The 18,300-nt window shown below is 39.1% G+C and overlaps 1 protein-coding gene and 1 long non-coding RNA gene across 3 annotated transcripts in view; both read right to left on the reverse strand.

Moving 5' to 3' along the window:
• Positions 1-17,547, reverse strand: part of KCNK5 (potassium two pore domain channel subfamily K member 5) — a 34,880-nt gene extending 17,333 nt beyond the window's left edge. Inside the window, exon 1 of the mRNA XM_052673785.1 lies at positions 17,216-17,547. Within this exon, the coding sequence (XP_052529745.1) occupies positions 17,216-17,401 (186 nt within the window). The 5' untranslated portion in view covers positions 17,402-17,547. The remainder of the gene's footprint in view (positions 1-17,215) is intronic.
• LOC128076320 (uncharacterized) lies at positions 1,099-16,946 on the reverse strand. Of its 2 annotated transcripts, none has more exons than XR_008204348.1 (4): positions 16,429-16,946; positions 14,455-14,527; positions 13,485-13,581; positions 1,099-1,298 (listed from the first exon to the last, which is right to left on the reverse strand). It is a non-coding gene; the product is annotated as an uncharacterized LOC128076320 (long non-coding RNA). The 2 variants fall into 2 exon arrangements; XR_008204347.1 differs by lacking the exon at positions 16,429-16,946 and adding an exon at positions 15,114-16,422.
• Positions 17,548-18,300: the final 753 nt, after the last annotated feature.

Raw genomic sequence — 18,300 nt, forward strand, 5'->3', positions numbered from 1 at the left:
TAGTGGGGATCAATCATCAAGATTTCTTAATACAAAACACTGAGTTGGAGGAGAGAGAAAATCACTTGCTTAGGCTGCAAAGGACATTTCTTACTGAAGACAGTACTGCAGGTGCAAACATTTTACTTCACATCCTACCTAGCTGGCAAAAAGAACCAGGGTAGAGAATACTTATTCGTCACAGATAGGAACACTTGTTATTTCATTCTTCAAAGCACTCATTCGTTTTCTTCTTGTTAGCTTGCAATTTAACCAGATTAAGCTATTCTTTAAAAAGGCAATGAGTTGATTGACTCATACACTGCAGAACAAGTCATGCTCTTCAAGCACAATCTCAACTTATTAGCCAAACACAAAAAGGTGGGAAAAGGTTTTCACATACAAAGTTAGAAAATATGATTTAGCCTGATGTCAGCTTGTTATCAGAAGGTCAAGCAATAAATCAAGAATTTAGAGGAGACTTAAGAACTATCTTTGTACTTGCTCAAACCTGAAAGACTCAAAAAAATTTAATTGTAGCTAATATTTATGAGTCCAAAGTCCTCAGGACACAGTCCGCTGGAAACAATTTGAGTCTATAATCAAATTAATTCTATGTTTTTGCTTGGCTATAGGGAAAGTAAGCAATTGTACCTGTAACTACCTACTTGAAAAGATTATTATTAAAAAAAGACAAAGTGTGACCAGGATGAAATTCACGGACAGCGCCGGCATTAAATATACTCAATAGTCCTCTCTCCTCCTGCCCACCTGTAAATTAAAGCCAGGTGCTCATGCACTGACCATTTTAGTAGTTAACAGAGACGTAAATGCTAATCTCTGCAATGAGTTCTACCCTACTTACAGCCAGTCTTTGTGTTTGCTTCCACACAGAGAAAGAATTTAAGTGTTCCTGTATTATTGTTCCTGTACTATAGAATCACCTGCTCAGTTAGCCTTATGTAGCTGGCCAAACATCAGCTTTCACTTCCACCTCAGCAACTAGCACCATCACCTCGTTATTCTCACTATTGTAACACAAGCTTCATAGAATATGAATATTTTCAGCTATGCTTGGATAGTTACAACTCAGTAATAAACAACTGAGAAAGCTTGCCTGAGGACAGGATGCTTGACAAGATGCTTGTTTTAATTTGTATCCATTGGCATGGAGAATAAGGGTTAAGGGTTTTAAAAGAAATTGAAAACATCCCGGGAAATAATCTTCAATAACATGATAAGAAATTGTCTCTTGTGGGACAAACAAGTGAATGGAGAACAAATGTACCACTTAACCCTCCTGCCAGCTTCTGCAATATCTGCAAAAGAAAAGCAGTAGTTCCAGGAAAGGGTGTTGATTTAACAACAAAAACATATATAGTATAATGTGCCTTTAGAAAAGAACCACTGGTTTAGGTTGAATTATAGCATCCTAGCATCCCACAAAAGACAGCAGTCTGGCAAAATGCAGGTTAACATGTATGTCAACTAGATAATTTCCTTTTCCAGTCTACACTATAAACAGTCACTCCTTCAATTAACCTAACGTAAGAGGTATATTCAAATAATTCTGTATCTTCAAATTGTATTTTATTGCCCTTGAAAGCAATATAGGTTTTGTCATCAGTTTTATTCACAGAAGATAAAATCTCATACAGAAAGCACGTGGGCTACAATAAATCACTGCAGTGCTTTAAGCATAGAAGTAATGATGGAGCAGTCAACTGTCAGACTGGATGCAGCTTCTAGAGTTGTTTACTGGCATCATTTCAGTCACTAGTGAAGATTAAAGATTAAATCATATTACCATTGGATTCAAACACACTGTAAATCAGGAGACCTTATAGACTTTGTCATGCCTTCAATACATAAATATCTTTTTCAAACATTTCTTGCACAGCTGACTTGACAGGCCTGAAAACAATTCTGACAACTGTAAATTGTATTATTGCTTTAGTTTCAAGAACAAGATACATTAATGAAGAACAAAAGTTTAAAAATGTGGTATTTTAAAGGCTATATTTAAGATGTTCTAGGCAGCCATCACAATTTATTCCGTCTCTCCCACTCCCTGACATATGCAGTGCTATTGAAACCACGAGCAGCAGATGCAGAAGATACACATGCTTTTCACTATATCACGGCATCCAATTGTACATTTTAGACTTTTCAAAAACAGAAGCATATCAAGAAAAACAAAACAAGGAAAAGCTGGATGTTTGAAATCCTTTTCACTGATGTATTGCTGTCATTCTACAAAGCATTGGTGAAATTCACCTGGCATCATTTGCAGCCTTCTAGTAATCTGCCTTCAAGAAATGGGAACAGAAGCATAAAGGGACTAGAAGAATGAGGGGAGTCTTAAGGGCTAGCTAAAGCAATTTGGATTACTAAAAAATAAGGGCTGAGAAGGCACGGCAGTCCCTTCTGATTGTGTACTAAATCAGAAACAGGAATACAAGTCAACAAATGCAAAAGCCATTTAAATTAAAAAACAAAAAAAAACAAAAAAAAAAAACAAAAAAAAAAAACAAAAAAAAAAAACAAAAAAAAAAAACAGTGTTGGTATAACAATAAAAACTGAGCACAAACAAAACTTAACTGTAAATTAAAACAAATTCTCAACCTAAGCAATAGTTTTTATTCAACCCATTAAGGATGGCAGCATAGATAAACTCCCCATCTACATCAAGCTCCAGCTTAATAGTGATTGGTTAAGTTTAATGAAAATATTTCTATAATATGGTGTCATGGTAAGATTTCAGATCTGAAATATTTATTTTAATTCTAATGCATTAGGTATTGTTCTACAGAAATATCTTCTTAGTAAGAAAGCTAAGAGTACTTCAGACAGAGGTTATGAAAAAAAGTAAACAATTTCAGTGCTTTCTGTAGCACCTTTCAAAGGCATGCCAGAATTCTGTAGCACCGTTCATTGGCAAGGGGCAGACTGAGCAAAGATAAAAGCTGCAGACTAAAACAAGTTACTTGGAAAGAAACAGCTGCAGCGATAAACAGAATAACAAGACTAGCAGCACTAGCATGATTTATATTTTTTTTTGAGGAAGACTTGTAATAAGCTTAAAAAAAAAAAATCCTTAAAATATGGTACAAACATCATCAAGCAGATGTCATTTCCTGTAGCGGGTATACTAGTTGTTCAACACCATGGAAACAACACCCTCCTGATTTTGTAAAGCCTCATCTTAAGACTACATTTTAGATGCACATGCTAAATTTACTGATTTTGGAGTTATAATTTGTACTCATTACTTTCACAAAGCGCTGCTTCGCTGAAGGTTTACAGTTGGCTGTTTGGTCTACTGCTATCAGACATAACACAAGAGCTGTTCTCTTCAGATTAAGCACATTTTGCATGAAAATACTCCAGCTGATAAAGGAAACAGAACCCTAATCAGGAGCTGCAGTGGAAATACTACACAACTCAGAGGGGGAAAAAGAAGGGGGAAGAAGTGTAGGTCTTCATCCTTTTATTTTGTAAAAAGCAAAGCAACAGTTTCATTTAACACTGAAACTTTCATTTTTAAGTCACTACATTAAAACATATTATTTACAAAACAAAACAAAACAAAACAAAAACCAAAAACAAAACAAAACAAAAAAAACCAAAAAAGAACAGATGCCTTGAGAAATTTTCAGTCAAAAGACACGAGCTTTTTCTAAGAAATCTTAATTTTGTGAATGTATATTTGTGGCAACCTATCATACTTGGCCTACCATTGATTTGGATAATGCTTATAGATTTCACAGTCTGCAACAACTTCTGCGTTTTGTCTTTTTCTCTATCCTCATGGAAACTCCCAACCATATTCCCAAACTACCTCTACTGAAAGGAATGCCAAGTCTGAGGCTTCAGTTTTCACTCATAATGGAGCCACAAAAGAAAGTGCAGCCCAAAGAAGACTGGGCTGAAGCGCAAGCCCCTCCCTCCTTCATTACCAAGGAGAGTGAGGCCAAACAAGCTTGTGTTAATTTACAGAAAAGCTATGAGTAATAAGTTCTTTGGAATTATTTGTTGCTCTTTCTGTGCTGCAAGTGTGTAATAGTAAAGTCTCTCATAGCTACACTAGCAATTTTCATTTGTAAATTAAATCACGTGATCAAGTCTCTAAGAAGGCACAGAAGAACTTAAAGCCACTATTTGGTTATTTATTCATTTATTTATTGAGGGGGGAGAAACTGAACAGCTACAGTTGAACAATTTAAGTTCTCCCTCACTACCAAACACTCTCAATCACAGCACTGTAAGAACTCAGATCCTTAGAACTTTTAAGTAGTCCAAACGACATCATTTGCCAGTCCAGTGGAACTGGTAGAAAAGACAGCCTTCATATGCAGGTCTTCCTGCTCTGACGTTGCTGTTCTACTGTTACCCTTCTTTTTGCCATCACAGCTAGGCAGAAGTACTCTCGATTAGTCACATCCCTGCCCAGATGTGAAAAGAAGCAACTTTGGGCTAAGTATTGTAATGAGAGAGACAACTCCCCTGCAATAAACACCCTGTTTTTGTAACATTTTCTACTTGAGGATAAAATACAGAGCTAAGTCCTACTGATATGTAGACACTTAGCCCTAAAAAGAAGAATAACAAATGGAGCTCTACTTCCATTCCACAGTACTAATAGGTGTTACTGCTTCCTCTGGAAAAAAAGTTCTACTCTGTAGGGATTTTAACCTCTTGGAGGCATGACAATATTTTTACAGCACACTCTAAGACCTGCTTGTGTATGATGTACAGCATGGACAGTTAATTTTCCTATAAGCCATAATTCATAGGACAAACAATGTGAGGGATATTAATGGAAAGAGATCAACAAGGTTATTTCCTTTCGTGGCTTTCTGCAGAGTTAAATAATAAGTGAAACTCATAATTCAGCAAAGTTAAATGGAATAACTACAGAACTGAATGCTGAAGCTTATCTATTTGTGATACTTGCTGATGTTATACTTGTATTAACTAAGTGCTGCTTAACTTTTGTTTTCCCCTTTTCACTGACACACAATGGACTTAAACACCAACAGTCTGAAAAGGCAATTGGATCACAACTGCAAAGTTTGACATTGTACATGGATTTTTCCAACATTATTAAATTCAGAATTAGATTCCAGTTTAACTAGTTAAAAAAGTATTTTGATGTAAAGTATCTTCATTACTTTACCAGCAATACCTTGAATTTGCGTTATTACAATTACAGAACTGTTTCCTCTTCTTTTTCTTAAGTTCCACATAGACATGTTTTGAAGACAAATTAATTAAAGGTTACTGCAGCTGTTCTGCAGATGCTAAGTGCCACAACTTTTCCTCAATCTCAGAAGATTATTCTCATTCATAATTAAAACATATCAGAGGATTTCATAGCTTTAATTAATACAGCTTAACTTAGAGGATTTTCCAACCAATTCCTTGTCTGGGAAAAAAAAAAAAAAAAAAAAAAAGGAATTTAAACTCTTGCATTGCATCAGCTGAACTAAGAAGCTGGAAAGCGGTAAAAGTAGATTAGACTTCCTGCCTATCTGAATACATACATGGTAACTAATGGTAGCCAACTCCCCTTTACAAGGACTTTGGAGAATGCTGCAGTCCCCATTTTACAGATAAGAAAATGGAAACAGAAGAGTTAAAAGTTTAATCAAGCACTCACACCAGTTGGTGAACTGTGTAAAGCAGGGTTAGAACCAGCCTCAAGTAAATGTGGTGGTGTACTGCCAACACGGTTATTACCAATTACATAAACAGATGCTAACGCACACAGCCTTTTCAGAATAAGGCATTTTTGTTTAGCTGAAATTAATTTATGCAGATTTAAATTAAATCAAAACAATAATCCTAAAGTCAATTTTTAAAAGTTTACTGATTTTAATTTACTATATGGGGAGAGATTGGATCACATCTTTGTAATGTTTCTTCCCCCTCCCAGTACAAACAATCAGCAACTCAATCAATCTTTGCAGAATTCCATCCATCTATAAAATGGTACAAACTGAAAAATTTAAATAGAAAAGCTTTGGTACTAAGCAAGAAAAGTAAAAAGGGAAGTCAAGTTTACAGTGAGTCTTCATCTCCATCATGTTTTCAGTGTATAAGAACATTTCATTAGGACATGAAAATTGACAGGTGATCCAATTTTGCTTACAGAAGTCTAAAGAAAATTTTCAACTCATTGAAGGAACTACAAGCATAAAATAACATTGCATTAAGAAGCTGATTATGCTTTTGTGATTGAGAGCCACACATAACACCATGCATCTGATTAAGAATCTCACAGTATGTGAAGTTCTTCCTAGCCAGAAATAAACTATTACAGGCTTTTGGATTTCATCCCCAAATTTTAATGCAAATTAAAGGTCTTGCTTCTCTGAAGACAAACTAGAAGGTGCTGCTAAAGCGTTGAAAACATCATGCATCTCCTACTTAACAGCCTGTCTTAAAGAAAAAGAAGCTTAAAAAAGCAACAACAAGGAAGTCAATAAAACAGTTGTTACTGTCTGACACTTAAGTGAGCTTATACATGGTGGAATAAAAAACTTATTTTTCTGAACAGCATCAACTCAATGAAACAAAACTAAAAGTGATCAAGACTTGGGTGGAGCAGAGCTGTAAGTACAACTGCATTATTCATCAAGCAGACTTCTGTACTGTGTAATACTGTAAGCTATTAGATCTTTGGGGCAGAACCTTTACTAACTCACCTTCTTAAGACAAACAAGTTTCCGGAGTATTTTTAGTCAACTAGAAACTTCAGATAACCTCACCACACTAGTCTCTCTGTCTGTATCTTCCTTCAGACTGCAGGAGGAGAAGGCAGGGCAATGCAGGCTTCCAACAACTTAGACAGGATGTTTTGTAAGAGTAGCAAGGTGATGGCTTTATCTTAAGAGAAGTACCAAGGGGAAGAAAACTGCCAAGAAACACTATTTGTTTTGAAACTTCTCTTATAGACTGTTTAGATTTATCCATGGCTAAACTTGAAACAGTATTATGTTACATACTACAAGCCCCCTCAAAAATGAGCCTTGAGCTAACCTAGCATTTATGGGAAGAAGCTACTCTGGACAAATATTTTCAAATATAAACAGAGAGATGTGCCAACACAGTTATGGCAGGATATGAAGGATTGTGATCAGTAACTAAGTTAACTGTGCAAAGGAAGAGCCTTATCTAGACACACTTGGATCTGTAATAGCATCACTTCCATTTGGTAAGATTTTGAATTTGAACGAATAACATTATTTTGCTGGTAAGAGTTGTCTAAGCATTATAATATTTCTTAAACACTGTATGTATGCTGACATAACTAAACTCAATGCTGCATGAACAGTATAACATTAAAAAGAATACACTGGAACAATCTTCTGCTATTTTGTTATGTTCAGTCTTACATTACCACATACACACAAGAGGTTTTCTTCCCATGAAAGCTTCCAATCTGTAACTTGGACCAAAAACAAAAACAACAAAAAAGAGCAGATATGAAACTGAAAATACTATCAAAAAAAAATCACTGAAATGCATTTAGTCCCATTTAGAGTAAATCACATTTAGTCCCTGAGCAAAAAATGTTGGTTCAAAAAACAAAAACAATCCCCCCCCCAAAAAAAAACCACTGCATATATTCTATTCTGTAGATAGTGCTTTGAATAAACAAACAAAAAAGGCTATTCACCTGAAAAAAACTTCAAGCAAACTTATTTCACAGCTTGAGTTTATCTTTCAACTTTGCCCTAGAACTGTTTTTCCTGTAATACTCAATGAGCAGTCACTAGTTAATTAATCTTCAAACTGAGATGCAGCAGTGCAAATCTTTTCCATTGCTGATTTTACAGTTTTTCATTCTCAATCACTTGAATATCAAACTACCTTTGTTAAGATTTTGCAATGATAGCATCACACAAGCAAGTTTATTAACAATGATAAGAATGTTTGCCACATCTGATGTCATTATGATGTTGTTCTACATCTTACTATTGATATAAAAAGGAAGAATGGAAATGCTTTAACAATTACAAAAATGGGAATTTTCCCTGTGGAAACAGAGAAAATTATTTCATATTATGCAAGAGAATTGAGAAGGTAGGGGAGTCAACAAAGCCCAGCTTCAAGTATTATAGCTACACAAGGCACTGGTGACTTTGGAATGTTTAAGGACACCTACTTCAGTTACTGTATTTTACAGTACAACAAGCTTGACTCATTAGTCACTCTGCTTCAGTGGAATTATTGCATAGAACAGCCCAGTTTATTTGGCACAATTTCAACCTTTTCTCACACCCACCATGCCCTCCATTATAAAACTATCAAATAGCACACTTCCAGGTTCATAAAACTTCCCATATATTTGCAGGTCACTCCTAAACATTAACATTAAACACACTGTAATTGAAGGCAAAAAATAAGCACTGATATGTGGGAGGTAATTAATAGTCTGTGCTCTGTCACTTCTTAACTGCCCCACTCCTGGGGTGGCAGGAAAGCCAAAACTCCCTACTATCATCTTGCTACTGTATTGCAGGAAGAAGGCTCAGCTGGCAGAAGCACTATCATTGCTGCCTTCTGTTCATTACACTGCTTACTTTTCTATCTTTGATTTCCTGCAGCTGTCATCCCTGTTTAGCAGGCATCTATTACCTTTTCCTTAGAAGCTGGAGTCAGAGGAAGCTCTTGCACTTTGCTAAGTAGAGAAACCTGTGCCTTAAAAGCTGCCTGGCATCCAAAATACTCAGAAAGTCATTAAAACCACAAAGAATCTTCAGTTACCTCAAATAAGTGAGACAGTTTTCGTAAGAAAGACGCACAGGATTCAGCTGTAAGAATCTATTCAACAACCAGTGTGAAGCTATTCTCAGCAGGAAACAAAACCACAGCTGACGGCACATCTGTCCAAACTATCAACTGCCTATACTGTAATAGAGCTGAAGAAGCATTCTTAAAATCCACCCAAATAAAGTCAAGGCACTCTCAAAGTGTGAATTATCTCTTTATTTTACTCCTTAAATGTAACATATCTGTGTTCATGTCACCAGTCAAGCTGATAGCTTTAAGACCTTGCACAGACTACGTACCAACTTAATAAAAAACTGTGGTCATACTGCAGCTTCAGTCAGCAAAGATACTAGTGCTACCACAGCAAATTGCATGGCAACAGAATAAAATTCACTACTGCCACGCTGCTGTGATAGAAGTAATTTCAAAATTTTTCCTTATCCTTCTCTTGCCCTCCACCTCAAAAATTTTGGGGGAAAAAAAGTTGGAAACACAGAGTATTATTCTAAAAGGGCAAACTGACAGCAATCACTCAGCAAAGCTTTCAGACTGCACTGATACCAATGAGAAAGAGTGATTTTCTAAACATGAACTCCAATGCCCTTCAAAAACCCTTGTGCCAACAAGGCAAACTTTGATTACAGAATTGCCCTCTATGATTCTGCAGTCACGTACACACCACTTACACAGGCCTGAAGGTTGAAATTCTAACTTACCTGGCACGTTATCATAATCCAACTACTTAACTTGATTTTAGCATATTTGCATTACGGTCTGTAAAGGTACTTAGTAAAAACTGTAACAGCTGCATCTGTAGTAGGATAGTGCAGCAGGACTGCTAAAGGAGAAACCAAGTTTGATTATATCACTTTTCCTTATGCAGCTGCTTGGCTCTAGATACCTCCTCTGTTCCTTGGGTACTTGGAGGAGACTCATCAGCCTCACTTCTCTCAAACACTAGAAAAAACATTTAAAGCTGCTGTTTCTCTTATAGGAGACCACACATGATTCTTGAGCAACTTTCCTTCAAAGATTTTCCTACTCGCTTAGAGTAGGTTGGGAGTGCAAAAAAGGAGCAGCAATATGAGTACTAGAAGTCATGCACAGAAGTCATCACTGAATTTGACATTTTTGCCAAGCCACCAGAACAAGTAAACCAACCAACCACAACACAAACCAACTAAAACAACAACAAAACCAAACAGATGACTATGCTATCTACCTCAGGACCTTGACAGCCCGTTGCAATATTATTTTCAAGTTCTGTTAGATACGTCACTTGATAGCCAGCATCATCTGACAACCTCATGCCTTGCTCTAGAATCCAAACTAACATTAAGGAATTGACATCCTAGATGATAAGAAGGATCAGAATTCAGACATCCACTATAGGTTCAGTTGGGACTTTCTTTTTGTACCTGCTGCAACCTGGAAATGTCACACAGGTTTTGTTTCTGGGCAGCTGGAACTTGCTTACACAACATTTGCAAGATGCTGGCACAGAAAGTCAATTTACTATTTGTCAGATTGCTCAATCACAATTTGCTTCTACCATTTGGCTAAAGCAGAAACGTAATCCCTCAGAGAGGCAGCAGCAACAACCAATCCCACATTAAGAGTTAGAAACAAGCCAATCATGAGAAGCACTGCAGATGCACACAGTAGAAAAGGAACGTAACTTCAGACTCAGTAGAGGCTATAATATATAATACATATTACTAGGTTTCTTAATCCCTTTTCAGTGCTCATGTTTCTTCCTCTTAAGAAAACGGTGTATGAAGTTGAAGCCTAAAACATTTCAGAAGCTATTTCACACCCAATATTTCCTTTTATCCACTGGAATTCACATAACACAAGAACAAAAGGTAATTTCCTTACTGATTTGACTGTAAATAGAGCCGCTAGGGTAAGCCATGCCTAGGAGGGATCTCTCCTGCCTACAATTAAAATGTTGGTAAGTACATAATTATTACTGTAATATCTAAGGCTTCTAATACAGAGATGTGATAAAGTAAGAAGGATAAAAACAGAACACAAACTGCAAGTCCAAGGTTCCGTGCTGGTGTTTTGTGTGTTGGAGAAAAGATACCATAATACTAGATTCATCTGTTGAAAAACCCAAATCAGAAGACAGAACACAAAGGACGACAGTTATGACTTCAAATTTTTGCCATCCCTTCAACAAACAGAGCTAGTGAAGATGAGGAGTACATACTGCATACTATATTTCAGGATTTTAATCTGACTTTAAGCGTAGATATCCTGTGGATGTTTGTAGCAACATGCACAACATTACGATGATAGCATAGTGGTATTTTAATTTAAATGAAGAATACACAAAAGTCCAACTCTCCCAGTTGTCCCCTATTAACGTATCTTGTTTACTTCTAGGGAGCAGACTCAGAGCTTAATGAGCTGAACTAATCCTGGACTAAGCTAAACCTGAAGATGTCTTCAATGAAGAAATCTAAGACACGAGCTACTTACTCATAGGCATTAAATCCATAGGATCACATGAGAGTCAGCAGAAAATAAAAGTTCCTGCAAATATAGCAATCATCATGTCCTTAACACCAGTAGTTTTGTTTTCTAAGTATATTCCTATTGGCCTGCACTACCTGCCAATGTAGACAGGGTTTTAGAGCACTTTGTTCCCAGTTTTAACAGGAGAACACCTGTTAAAAGATTATCCCAGTGGCTTAAAAAATATATAGATATTATCATGTTTCATCAACCCCACTAAGATTGTAATGCTAGTTTACTACTAGACAATTATACCAATGGAACTTATGACAAACTTTACCTCAAAAAAACAAACAAACAAAAAACAAACCACAACATTTTTCTTTTAAGCCATTGTTAAGGAGACCCGAAAATGTAAAATTTCATTTTCAATCTGGGAAACAGTTATCACAATACTATCCTGCTTTCAAGACCACTATCATGAGATCTGAACACAGAACACAGCTAAGATAAAAATAAGATACGAATGTCCATATTTCTGGTTATAGCTTCCCTGTTAATCAAACTATTGACTGCCGTTTGCAATCCAGCTTGCTTCTGTTTGCAAGTTAATATGTTAACGTCTATTCATAGTACCAGTATGAAATGCGATTGTTTTAAAGGTCAACACTATCCAAAACAATTCATTTTGTATAATTAATATTAATAAGAAAAGCAACAATTTATTTTAAAATGGAAATCTACACAAAGTCATAATTAGACTCAATTTTCTCTGGCTGAAGAAGGTGTATTGCAATAACAAGATATACAGGGGTTTTATGGTCTTAAAGACAACAGGCTGTTAATAATCTGCAGGTCTACTTGCATATACCATTATCTCTGGAGCAAAGCTTGCTAGAAAACACACCTAATAGCAGAAGGTAACGTGTCAGGCAGTAGAAACATTCTGTCCCCAAAGTAACAGGACAATATACTACAAGCATTCAAGGATTAAGCCCATAGCAGGAAAATCAGAACTTCTGATGAAGTGCTATTGCTCCATCAGCTGAGAGTTGCTGCGTATGCACTATCAGCTTTGTTTAACTATGTTCCAAGAAAGTTTAAACAATATAAAGGTTAAACAGAAAAGGGGGCAGGGACAGATGAAATGCGACAGGAAAGCATGTCTGGTTACACATGACTTTGCGTGAAGGTGCACACAGAAAAAAGCTATGGTATAAAGTAGCACTGCCTGTCCTCAAGTTTCCTTATCTAATGCTGCCATAGCAGTATCTATAATCAATAGACTGAGATGCCACAGAGGCACTGTGGACAGCGATCCTATATTTTAATCTCCATTTCTCTCTGCTGAAAGAGAGTGCAGAACTAAAGTTACACATTTGTAAACATCTACCAATTGCTATTTCTCAGGCATGAGCCTCATGTGTGCTGTCAACTCGTTAGGTGGGAAGTATTAGGTATTGCTGTTAATGTCTTTGCTGTTCATCATTTGCTTTGTCCTTGTCTGGTTGTTGCTCATTTTTACGTTCTTCAGATCATGCAAAAGGACAGACTGTCTGGCATTTAAGCTATGGAATTCAGTCTCCAATTAAGTCTCCTCTACCTTCAATACGTTAGGTAGAAGGAATCAGGAAGTAAACAGACTACCAAACAAGCCCTAGTTGTCTAGAATCTTCCATATTGTATTTATTCACCTCTTCATGAACACAGGAAAGTAAAGATTATTGAGGGGAAAAAAAAAAAAAACCTATACTAACTTTAAATTGGAGAGCAACTCACTCTACTAACAATAAGGAAAAGGTGCGGCCCCTTAATTGAATGTTGAACTCATGAAAAGCATTTAAAACTTAACACAAGGTTTTAGAAAATTTGAATTCAGAAGTGCACCTGTCAGTATTTGCAAATGGAGAAGACATCCTGGCTTGGAAAAAATAAGAATTAAAAAAAAAAAAAAATCAGAGGAGAAACCACTATTGAGCCACTTGAGGTTATTTCCTTTAGAATAATCCTCCTGTGTGCCAAGTATATCTTAGCTGAAGCTCTCCTTAAGAATCTTCTAAATATTTGTTCACAGCACTGGGCTTTAAGTCTAAACATTCAAGTTTCTAAAGCTCTTTGTCAGGACAGTTTACAGTCCTGCATGCTTTTCAAATAAAGACCTCAGTTATTTGCTCTTGTAAGTTTGCCTGCTTTTCCTGAGCTTAGCTAGTTTCTCTTCTCATTTTATTACTTTGTTTAGAAAGTAACCATTTTCACTTACCTTTAAATTATTCCCTTTCTTTTCACTAGCCTTGAGGTTTATCAGTGGAAAGCATTTCTTTCCTTGATGACTATGGTGGACCAGCAAAACAGATTTCCTAGTAAACAAGATGTAGTTCAGTGTTGCAAACCTTTGCTCATATAAATAGTGGTATGAGGGTCAAGAGAGCTCCTCCTTGCATGAATAGCTCCTTTATCATTAAGCTGATGTTTCACAATCAGGATGGAGCAATAAAGAGTAAAAGTAAGGAACTAGAGAAGAGGGAAACGATCACATTACTCTTCGTTTGCTTTGCATCCAAAACTCATTCGTATAGGAGGGTAAGAGAAGGTGCCATCACTGTGGGTCTCACAGCCTTCTCTCTTCCTCCTCCTAAAGTGTCCCAGGACTCTGAGCCATAGCAGCAAGCCAAGGCAAAGCCGTAGAGTTCTATACAACAGCCTACACACACTCCAGTCAAACACTTATAACATAAGGGTTTAAGTAGCATTACTCCAGTAAGAGTTTAGGAAATACTTTCATGGCACTTATAATACTTGACAGCAAATAGATTCTTCACATAAGACTGCTAGATGCTACTTTTAAGCTTATTCTTAGGTATTTAGGATTAGGGAAGAAATACCTTCTAGCTATCCTAAAACTCTCATCTTACAAGATTTGTGAAAGTGTTATGTATTTCAATAAAGTTTATTGCAGTGTATTTCTACAGTAGTCAGGTGTTGTGAAATCTTCTATTACAGAATACAAGCCCTAGAGAGTATTTGACAAAATACAATCCCCTTAAGAATCACTCATATTGAAGGTACAAACGTGCCACTCTCTATATGAATTGAAAACCTGTGCCGACAACCTCATCATTTTTTTTTGAACAGTTAAGATCACCCTACACATTTAACTTTGCATCCATTCCATACAGAACTTCCACTCCACTTACAGCTCATGTTAGGCTGAGGTGAACACACAAGCTAACCTGGGTGGGGAACAAGGGCAGCAGAGAGATCTGTCTCTGATTAAGTCAGTCCTTGTCACTTTTCAGCTGGCTTCTGCAAACAAAATTGGTATTGTTAGTTCAACTTAAACATTTATTGGCATCTTTGCATTTTAACAACCATTTAACTTTTTATCTATGGTTCTATTTGCTGAAAAACTTTATCCTATGTGCATCCTATGAGAATATCAGACAAGTAATTAGAAGAGTTCAGTGTGGCTGTGAAGAGTCACATGAGCATCAGCGGGGACCACAAGCAGAGTGAGAGGAAAAGCTCTAAGATGAACTGGAGGCTGTGAAACTGAAAACAAAAGCTGGGAAATAAGTCAAGTCATGCAAAATTCTAAGAACTAGTTCAAAGAGTCCATGGAAGTGGCTCAGTGGAGCAAAAGAAAAGTGTGGGTAAAGAAAAAAAAAAGCGTATTTTAAAGTCAGTGATGACAAATTGTAAAACACTATATTTGGAGGCTTTGTATGAGTGCAAGATGGCCAGGATTTGCCAAAAGAAAACAGAGATTTGTAACATTTTAAAGAATCATAAAAACCCAACAGAAAAAGCACAGATAGAGGTCAACAAATAACCATTACAAATACTATTTGCAGTATACTTTACAGCTCATTCAAGATGAAACCATTATTACCTTCTATGACTTCTTGTTTATTTTCCCCCTCTTAACTTCAGCTGGACTAAGTTTCACCCTGTCACCCTCCTCTGTAGGAAATGCTACTTCTCTCCTTCCAATCACTTCTCATACTGAATAAGAACAGCAACAAAACTACAAATCCAGAATAAAGCAAATAGTATGGTTTCCAGTCACCAGTCAGCGTGAAAGAGCAAGCAAAGATTTGTATTTCAGCTAAACTGGGCTGAAGATGACAGCAGAATATCTACAAGGGATCATCAGACCAGCAAGATCGGACAGGGAAAGTTAAGGTATAATTGGAAGTAGTACAGAGGCAAAACAGGAATACAAGAATATCACCAGGAGCCAACACACTGAAGAGGGAAGTCCCTCCTCCACTTTGTGGTGTGCAGAGGTACTCAAACCAATTACTTTGATCTGCCTATAGTTTGCCTTATGCTGCTTTTCTTCTCATCAACTCCGCACCCATTCACACTCTACAATGCATTATCTCATGTGGTCCATCTGCCCTAGAATTTTTTTTCCTAGTCTTTTTGTTTTAGAAAAAAGCTTTCTACTGCTACAGGATTAATTGTGGTAAGGGTCACAGAAAAACACTAGCTAAATAATTCCCTCATACCAGCGTGAGTTTTATTCTAAACTGAGCCAGAATCTAGATTCTGAATTATATCAGCAGCAAGTTAAACACTGCAGGCTTAAGGCACACCCCAATCCAGATGAGGTTCTTCTCCTGGGAATAGATAACCTAGAGTAAGATTTCAGTTAAGATTTTAGTGCAGCAAAGCATGCATGTCTTTCATTTTCCAGCATCCCTTCACAATTTCAAGCCTCCATTCACTGTTTCATTGTATACTACAAAACTGTAGTTAACAGAAAGCACTAAGACAGAAACTGTAAGGACACAACCAACAGAAAGCTCTATCTGAAACAGACACAAAACAGTCACCAGCTGAAGGAATAAATGTTAAACCACAAACTTATAACATCAAGAACCATATCTCTTCAAAGCTTGCACAAAACTGATTATGCCAACAGAATGAATGAGTCATTTCCCCAGTATTTTAGTAGACTTTTTGTAAATTTTAGGAATAAAGTTGAGAAGAAAAAAAAACAAAAGCCCAAAGCACGATGACCATAAGATCTAGTCAATATAAGCATTTCTGAAATAAAGTCCTGAGGGACTCCTTTTCACCACCAGAGTCCCTCATATCTGGGCAGCCTATTTTCCGTGGCTCGCCTCTGCTTGCCACAATGTTTCAATCGACACCGCATCCACCAAAAGGCTCTAAGTTTATACTACTCGGACACTTACTACGTGATATCGATTAATGATTAGTTTTGAAGAAGCATTCTGCCAGATAGGAAATGAGACAATTATCAGCTCCTTATGGCTCAGAAACTCTCAGTCACTCGCCCAAAGTAGAAACTCAGCGCAGAAACAGTGAGCATCCCTGCGTGCAAGGCGTTCATTTCTGACCTGTCTGCACCTCTCCTTCAGGCTTGCAGCCTGACTGACCTCGCGGACCTCTGCTCAGACCCTCACACGTGTTTTCCTCACAACGAGAGCACTCACTACGGAAAAAAAAAAAAAAAAAAAAAAAAAAAAGAAAAAAAAAAGAAAAAAAAAAAAAGGCGAGAAAAAATAAAATAAATACTAATCCAGACCAAACTGAAAAGGATCAAGACTTGGCTTCACCTACTCTTTCCACACACACAACGTCCATTGAGGCAGTAGAAACCACTCCGGGTGCTGAAACAAGAGCTGCATTCACAACCAACGCGCCGGACAGGAGCGGGAGCACCCACCCGGCCACCTCGTCATCCCCACGCGCGAGGAGCGCCCACCCCGAGGCACCCCACGCTCTTTTATTGCGGGGATGAGGAGCAGGGACCTACCTGATCGCTCTGCCATTAAGCAGTGAAGGCGGGCGGAGATCGTTCCCCGTGCTCCCGGGACAGTTTCAGGGACCCGCTGCGCTTTGCGAGGAGGGGACGGCCGCCGGCTTCCCCGCGGGCAGCCCCGCGCTGCCCCGTTGCGTACCGCCCCGGACGCCCGCCGACACCTGCCACCCTGCCTGGTACCCCTTTCCCCACCGTACCTGCAGGATCTTGTCCAGCCCCTCCTGGCCCAGGCAGGGGAACTGCTTGAGTAGCTCCGTCTTCTGCCGTTTGTAGTCGTCGGTAGCCGAGCGCCAGTGCGGCTCTTCAAGCACCTCGAAGATCGCCGCCCCAATGGACAGGTAGAAGATGATGGCCGAGGTCAGCAAGGGGCCCCTGTCCACCATGGTGCCGCGGCGCGCGGGCGGGGAGGGCGGATGGGCGGGCGGCTGCCCCGCGCTGCTGCCGAGGGTGTCCGAAGCCGCCCTGTCCTTCCCCTGACACCTCTGCCTTCCCCGCCGTCCGCCGTGCCTCCTCTCTGGCCTCTGCCGCTTTCCCTTAGAGCCTTCTACACTCCCCTCCCACTCTCCTCCTCCCTCTCTCCTCCTCCGCTCCTCTCCGTTCCCCCTGGGCTTGCCTCCTTCCCCCGTATATTTTCCCCTCCCTTCTCAGCAACGATTTGAATTTGGTGCCCTCCCGCTTCCTCCCCCGCCGCCCGCCCAGCTGCGCGCATGCGAGGCCGCCGCCGCCGGTGCGCCCCGAGGTGCCGCCGGCCCCGCCGCGAGGCGCTCCCCGCCCCGCGGCCGCGGTGAGGGGCGGCCGCTGGGGCCCGCCAGGGGGAGAGGGGAACGTGCGACCTCCCCTCCCTTCCCCTCCCCCGCGGCTGTTGGGAAAGGGCGTGGGGGCCGCCGAGGTGAGGCCCTGTGGCCGCGGTGCCCTGGGCGCTTTTCCATTCTTCGAGGAAAAAAGGGGCGACATCCCTCCGCGACGTGTTTTTATTATTATTTGGGGGCTCGTACCAATGCTGGAAGGTCGTGAAACGAGACCTTTGGCAAAATGCTGGAGGAAAGTCGTCTAGAGCTCTGAGGAGGATGGAAAGAGCGGTAGGCAGGCTTCAGCCTGACAGTGATCCAGGGCACTAGAGACCTTTCAAAGCAGGAACAGCATCTTTTCCTTTGTGCCTATTGTACACTCAATAAATCACACCTTTCTGCATGTTCCTGTGTGTGGGTGTTGTGAGTTTGGCAGCTAGGGTAAGACCCTAGAAGTGACTCCCTAGCTAACTGCAGAGACCTGATAGCAACCT

The sequence above is a fragment of the Tympanuchus pallidicinctus genome, unplaced genomic scaffold, assembly GCF_026119805.1.
Source record: "Tympanuchus pallidicinctus isolate F22 unplaced genomic scaffold, pur_lepc_1.0 scaffold1, whole genome shotgun sequence".
In the NCBI taxonomy this organism is placed as follows: Eukaryota; Metazoa; Chordata; class Aves; order Galliformes; family Phasianidae; genus Tympanuchus; species Tympanuchus pallidicinctus.